The sequence below is a fragment of the Bombus huntii genome, chromosome 12 (assembly GCF_024542735.1).
Source record: "Bombus huntii isolate Logan2020A chromosome 12, iyBomHunt1.1, whole genome shotgun sequence".
In the NCBI taxonomy this organism is placed as follows: domain Eukaryota; kingdom Metazoa; phylum Arthropoda; class Insecta; order Hymenoptera; family Apidae; genus Bombus; species Bombus huntii.
Window position 1 is genome coordinate 9,184,852 of NC_066249.1, and position 7,649 is coordinate 9,192,500.

General features: G+C 39.8%; 1 protein-coding gene across 1 annotated transcript in view; it reads left to right on the forward strand.

Annotated features, from left to right (window-relative positions):
* Positions 1-1,377: 1,377 nt before the first annotated feature.
* Positions 1,378-7,649, forward strand: part of LOC126871870 (cholesterol 7-desaturase nvd) — a 6,366-nt gene continuing 94 nt past the window's right edge. Inside the window, exons 1-6 of the mRNA XM_050631170.1 lie at positions 1,378-3,304; positions 4,270-4,454; positions 5,259-5,425; positions 5,552-5,730; positions 6,632-7,012; positions 7,273-7,649. The exon at positions 7,273-7,649 is cut by the window's right edge and continues 94 nt beyond it. Of these exons, the coding sequence (XP_050487127.1) occupies positions 3,215-3,304; positions 4,270-4,454; positions 5,259-5,425; positions 5,552-5,730; positions 6,632-7,012; positions 7,273-7,509 (1,239 nt within the window). The 5' untranslated portion in view covers positions 1,378-3,214 and the 3' untranslated portion in view covers positions 7,510-7,649. The remainder of the gene's footprint in view (positions 3,305-4,269; positions 4,455-5,258; positions 5,426-5,551; positions 5,731-6,631; positions 7,013-7,272) is intronic.

Genomic DNA, 7,649 nt, shown 5'->3' on the forward strand with positions numbered 1-7,649 from the left:
TTTTTAAATACCACTAACCGCTATTTAAGTGGAAAACGATCGTCATGTTTCGTTATAAATATTATTAAAAAAATTGAGGCACAACTGTATATATCGACTCTTGCTTACCTATCGGTCCATTCTTTTTTCTCTTTTTTTCTTTTTCTTTTCTTTTTTTATTTTATCACGTTATAACAGCAAAATAACAGTCAGGGACCGAAAGAGTGAAGTGTGAAGTGTGAAGTGACGTGAACTTATAAAATTATGACAGGAACAGATATATCTTATTCATCGATATTAAATAAGTTCTCAATTCTATCGTATTGTAGCAAACGTCGGATACTATTCGTTTGAACGGTACAATAACAGAGAAATAGTCCGAATAGTGTGAATTTATTTGCAATATTTACGTAAATGATTCACAATCGAAAGCTTGTTTGTATTTCCCTTGGAAATAAACATCTAGGCAATTACTGGATACACATATATAATATATTATAATAGATCATAGAATTGCTATATAGAGTTCTATATATAGTTCCCTTTTCTGTTCGGTACTTCTTACGAAACTATTAATATTGCTTATGTTATTTGGTCTTCATACCTTTTATTCGATAAACATGCGAATAAAGTGATATTAATGTATCGTTAAATGAAAGCGATACTTAACGGTACGATACTTTTGTCTTGTGGTACTTTCTTCACAATCGTTCTCTGGAATAACTCTGGAATAACTCGTTTCCATGGAACTCTTATTATACGGATGCCGAGTGTGTCCCATTTGTCCCGAGTGATCCCGGTGTGTCTCTTCTATGAGAACGCCTGATAAAAACGTTCCTAAGAGTAACATTTCCACATAAAAATTCCCATAAAAATTCCACAAGGGACAAGATATTTTTTCAAACGACAGGAGCAGAATTTCTTTTTTAACAGAGAAATAACCGGTTGTTTCGATGCCTATATTCCGATTATTTCCAGATCGTGGAACGTAATAATTATTTATCAACGCGTAATTTTTAATGCGCGTAATTTTTAAACGCGTAATTCGGTAAACATTTCTCTAGGATACTTTTCAACTGTGCGGTATTCCACGAGCGGATATTTGTTTCTGCCGCTAGAAACAACTGTTTAAAGCAGTACTTGGTTGCGTTACATATAAATTGCCGGCGACCTTGAACTCTCTAGGATTTCAAAGTTCGTACTTACCTAGATGTTCCGTGGCCCGGTTTAAAATTCAAACGACGTCTCTAAACTAAACGTACGATATTATTCACGTAGTTCGAAGGTAGAAAATGTTGCGTGTCCCGACCGGAGAAGACTCGGGGCCGGTGATTTACCGAAAATCACGGTAACCATCGCATAAATCGATAGCCGATCGTAAGATACGAAGAAGGGAAGCGGTGGAAAAGAGCGGAAAAGACGAAACGAGGGGAAAATAAATGCGGAAAAGCGTAGGACTAAAGATAGAAACAGTCGGAAATCGATCGACAGCGTTGATAAAACGAAACCTGGGAAAGAAAAGACAAGGAGGGTAAGCAGAAACAGAACGATTCGCGATAGAAGAAAAGATATGCAACAAGGACTTGGAAATCGGTCGTGGCTGTACATAATTCTAAGCGGAAAAATGTGGTAACCGATGTGATCGGGGCTCGATCGACATTCGCTGGAAAGGCCAGGTATACGATTTCTGACTGACAAATATTCCTCGACATTTGAATAGCCACGATGCGTTATGTATTACATTTCATAAGCGCCATTGCGATATAGCCTCTATCGTAAAACGAAACACGTTACAATTTAATAATCGATCGTAAACGATAAAAATGATCTCGTCGAAAGTTGTTACACGATTTGAATATATTTTCTTCTATCACGATGTACGTACTTGTTGTTGGAAGAAACGCAAACGTACGTAACAGGAAATTAGTAGTAGGAAATCTAACGAATAAGCGGTATTTAAGTGGGAACGATCGGCGCAAGAATTCGTGCATAATGAGAATCCGAAAAATCGGACGGATCGTAAAAAAAACATAGATGGCGAGGTGCAATTAGTTTGTCGATTTTTTTTTTTTTTGTTACGGAAGATCGATCGTTCACGGTTGAAATAAACTTTTCCCGGAGAAAGATATTCTATTCGAGTGAAAATGGAAGATGTGACCGATGAAAGGTCGATGGGTCCTCCGCAATAGACACTGTCGGAGACGTTGGTACACCTCGGAAAGGTATAAAAGGCTCCGTCTAAGGACGAAGTGGCTCAGTCGTTCGAAAAACGATCGAGGGTTCGGAATCCGTCTGTCTGGTAGACCCTCGTGCGCGCCTCTTCGCTTTTTCCAATTCTATCAAACTATCGTCCCCTTCGTTCTAACTACCTATACTCGGAGATCGGACACGATAACCATTCGCGTTAGACGTCGAGTTAGTTAAACCTGATACTCGTACTACGGAATCGTACTACGAGCCAAGGGAACGCGACGACCGATACATTGTACGAAACGAGAAGAGTTAAGAGGCCGTTAACGAGAGGGACGCGCGTGAGAAAGAAGAAAATAGAAGAAGAGAATAAGTTCGCGTGACTAACAAGTATGGAGGATAAGAAATAACGAAGAAGAGAAGAGATCGAGTGAACTGGAATCGACAGAGGTGATATCTCGTTCCTATCGGTTTTTCTCCCTTTTCTTCTTTTTTTTTCTCTCTTCCTTTTTCTTTTCGTTTTGCGATCGGCAAATTTGAGAACGGCTGAAGATCGACGAGCGGCCAAAGAATTACGAATGCAGGAGCGGAGGTTCGAAAACATAACAAAGTTCGAAAGACAAGTGTACGGAACAGGTGTAGAAAAATATTAAAAGAAGGGGGAGGGAGGAGAAAAAATAAGAGCAACGCGACGAAGAGCGGGATTAGTGGAAGAGGAAGAAAAGAAAGAAGGGAGAAAAGGTAGAAGAGCAAGAGGGAGGAGAAAGGAAGGAAGGAAGAGAGAGTGGTGAGGAGCGAAAGAAGAGAAAGAAGAGGAAAACGAGGTGCCGAGAAAGAAGGCCGGAGGAGAGGAAAAAGGAAGGAAGGAAAAAGAGAAGAGGCCGCCGAGTGGCAGTGGAAAAGGAAAGGAGAAAAGAAAGAGAGAAAGAGGAGAAGCGTGAGCAAGGAGAATAAGAGAGGTGGTTCCGAAGGTGTTCCAGAGGGACAAGTTTTTAGAGTGCACTTGCTTTTCTTCGTTCGGGGGCAGAGGGTGAAGAAGACAACGATGGCCGGATGGTGGAGCCTCGGTGGTGCTTTTCTTCTGCTTTTTGGTATTCTCCTTGCTTCCTATTTGTACAAGATCAACTGGATCAAGGTGAGTCCTCTTCGATACCATTGCCCGGTTTACCTACTTATATCGCATCTTTTACTCCGCTTCTCGCCACTGTTCAAATTCAAACCGATCGATATTTTCCGTTTGTAAAAGAGATTCCAGAGTAATTGAAATTACAGCAGTTTGTTAAATTATCGAAATAAAATATTATTAATTACGTGACGTCGAATTGAAATGAAATAACGACGAGCTGCCGGTAAATTCTATTCTATAAAAGAATGTGAAAAAGTGAAAAGAAAAGACAGAGAGAGAGAGAGAGAGAGAGAACCACGTTGGATTTCCATGAAATTTCCATGAAATTTCGATCGAGACTGAATCGACGTTTTAAAGTTACGCGTACCACGATGTTTCGACCGTCGCCAAGTATCCTGCTTTTATCGATTTAATAAAGAATAAGAAATAGATATCGTCAAGTATTATTATCTACGCATCAAGGGCTAATAACTCTTTTGTTGTATATAAGTAAGATAAAATTACCTTCGGCGAAACGTTAACGCCTATACTGATTCCTCGAAAACGTGAAAGTGGAAAAGAAGATTTACTAAAATTTGTCGACGCTCGCACTCTTTTTGTATTTCTATTAGCCGAATCCATACACTTTTAACGCAAACGATACACACAGGTGCGTACAGAAGGCAGCACGATGACATTATGTTTACAAACGAAGAAGCAGATTTCTTTTTACGCGTGACGCCAGAAGAATATCCTTTTTCTTCGTATCAGCGATTCTTTCTATCCGCAAAAAGGAAACGCGATACGCTTCTATGTTTTGCACGTCATAATCTTCAGTTTAGCGAACGATGATTTTATCGATGTTACTATCGCTTTATGAAAATTACCACTTATGAAAATTACCACTTTGTTGAAAATAATAAAAACCGTTATATGTATTATTAATTTTTTATTAACAAAAAAGCTCCACAGATAATTGGCTCTGCTCTTTTCAGGACCTAAGATTCGAAGGTGACAACAAAAGAGTTTTAGCCAATTACTTGGAATCGAAAAAGCGTAAATTGGGTAAGCTTCCTCCGGTTTATCCGAACGGGTGGTTTGCCCTGTTAGAGAGTTCTCAATTGGACAAGGGTCAAGTAAAACACGTAGCTGCTCTCGGACAGAATTTTGCCGTCTTCAGGTATTTTGATAAATTAATTTGTAAGAAGAAATACCAACGACCGTATATTCGGCTAGAATTAATTAACGTAACGTAACGTTAACGTAAAATTAATTTATGTAAATATTACGATAGATGTAAGAAATTGTTAAAAGCGCAATCTCCTTTTTCGTCGATATTTATATATGCATGGGAAAGTAAAGGGAAAACGTGGTACGACCAGAGTATCGTGCAAAGGTAAGTGGAAAAATGTCGTAGGGCGAGGATTTCCGATAAAAGTTTCGGTTTTTTTTTCTTTTTCGAGAAAATCGTGAAAATGTACAAAGTTTCGTCGAGTACGTGTGCACTTGAGAGGCAATGAGAGTCGATTGGACGGGTTTCTTCGCACTTAGCCACTATGAAGTTCTATGCAGTACGCGTGCACTCGAGAGGTAACGAGAGTCTCGGTTGAACGGGTTTCATCGCACTTGGGTGAAGTATCGTCGAGTACGTGCGCACTTGACAGAGGTAACGAGACTCGGGCGGATGAAATTCGATAGCCCGTTTCCTCGAAAGCGGATGCTCGTGTCAAAAATTCTCGTTTTATATGTTCAATCACCTTTCGGTTTCTTTCGAACCACCGAACACACACCTAGATACCCAAGTGCGAGGAAACTAGCCTACTCTCGCCGACTCTCGGCTACCCTACCTCCGCCAGTTTTCCAACTCAACTTTGCACGAGGGATCACAACCCCTTTCGGCTCGTACCACGATCTCCGGCACACCCTTTATGTCTACCGTGTGTATAGTTGATATTGACGTTTAACAATTTATACACGTTTAAAGAACAGATAATGGGACGGTGAGAATTTTAGACGCTTATTGCCCTCATCTGGGTGCAAATATGGCAGAGGGTGGCCGTGTAAAGGGTGATTGCTTGGAATGTCCCTTTCACGGTTGGCTATTTCGCGGTTCCGATGGACAATGCGATTACATTCCCTATGCTGACAAAGGTAACCCGATTTACCACCTCGATTTCGATCGTTCGTTATCTCTCTTATAACGTACGACCAACGTCGATCGGTATACAGCTAGCTTTTAATCGTCGTCCATTATAATCGTCGTTCGTTTCGTTTTAGTGCCACATATTGCCAGAACGAAAACTTGGAAAAGTTGCGAGGCTAACGAGATCATCTTCGTTTGGCACCACGCCGAGGGATTAGAACCACACTGGCAGCCGCAAACGATTAGTCACGTTTTAAACCGAACATGGCGTTATCAGGGTCGAAACGAGTTTCTTATCAATTGTCATATACAGGTCAGTTCAATTAGTTTGCGTGTAATTTCCTTGTCCTTTCCTTTTCATTTTGTACAAGTTGTTGGTCCATCTTGCGATAAAACGAACGGACCCGGATAAACGCTCGGATCTTGCTTTTTCCTTCGAAGAGGTTTAGTGCCGCTCGAATAGTTTGTACATGCTTCTGCGAGAAAATATCTAACGTTGTATCTCTATAACATTTAGAGATGATAGATAAATAAGGATAATCGGGGTAATTCGATCGATCATGGAAACTAAAATCAAGGAAACCAAGTAGCCATTAACGTTTAGATCGACGGCGATCTCTTAGTATCCTTCTCTTTTCTTTTTCCTTTTTTTAGATATCTGTTAAGTAAAGCTGATGGATATTTGAAATAGGAAATGGATCTTGGACTCCTTGATTGCAGCCTCCATGACGAATCCTAAGAATCGTTGCTTCGGGTTTGCACAGGTAAAGAACTCGTAACTATGTATCATCGCTAGACTGTGGATTTTTAAGCGTTTACAGGAAATTTAAGAGTGGAAAAAACGCACAGAATGCGCCATATATATCCAGAGTATAAAAGCAACGAGGTTCGGTAGACGAAACAAATTTTCGCTCAAGCTCTATAAACTATTTCTCTAGTTGTGTTTATAAAAATACGAATTTTCATAGACGGGCGCAGCCTGATCCCCGAGCTAAAGCGCAATTAATATAACCCATAAGGAGAAGATCATTTTTACATTGATACGACTGCTTACAAATAATATTTAAGTAGACGGAACTTACGAAAGGAGAATGTCCTGTGTTAAATCGTATTAACCTTAGAATCTGACGTGACAAAATATCCATTAGAAGGTAGAATTCTGATGGGGAAAAAAAACCTATAACGTTATGATATAAATATCACATTTTTTATAGGAAGTTGCGGAGAATGGTGCCGATTCGGCACACCTGAGCGCGGTGCACGGACCAGCGATATTTGCAAAAATTGCACGTATCTTCTCTGCTTTCGCTCGTCATTCGTGGACGAACGTCAATTGGGCACCGCATAATTCTTTCTTAGAATCTCAAAACTCGAACGGAACCGAGTCAGAGAAACAGGACGGTGAAAATTTAAGGCACAGAGCATACATGACTTTACGGCACAGACTGATTCTGTTCGAGAAGTTCCAAGTTTTACCATTGGACGTAAACGTTCAGCAAATCGGCCCAGGATACGTTGAACTCATGATGCACAGCTCTCTAGGATCCATGTGTATTTTCCAAACGGTGACACCGATGGAACCCCTCTTACAAAAGGTTCTAATTTTAATTAAAGCCTCGAGTATACGTTTAACACGGTCAAATCTAGCCATTTGCTTCTCCTCGTAATATACAATTCGTACAAGAAATAACATTCTCTTGAAAGAGGATGGTAACGAACTTATTTTCTAGAAAAAAAGAAAAAAAATGAATTTCGATAGTAGATAGTAGATAGTTGGTAATTGCCGGTAACCATTGTTCTTTGTAATACGACAACTGTGTACCGTCTTCTTTCTAATTGTTATTTGTATCATCAGGTGACTCACGTACTATACTGTCCACCATTGCTTGGTCCATACGCTAGTATGTTATTCCTAGGAGAGTGTTTAATGTTCGAAAGAGACGTAGCCATTTGGAATCGAAAGAAGTTCGAGAAACGACCGCTCCTGGTCAAAGAAGATAAAAGTATAATTGCTTATCGCAGGTGGTACGCCCAATTTTATTCGGAGCATAGTCCAAGTTATCATTCCGCTATCAAATCTTTACAATGGTAGCGATACCATTCCTGTTATAAAACATTTTCACATCTTTGATAACGCCCGCTAAATTTCGTATCTCTGATAATTGTAAGAACGATAATATTAGCGATTATATTAAATAAATACATTTTAGTGCAATAAGACATCTTTATACA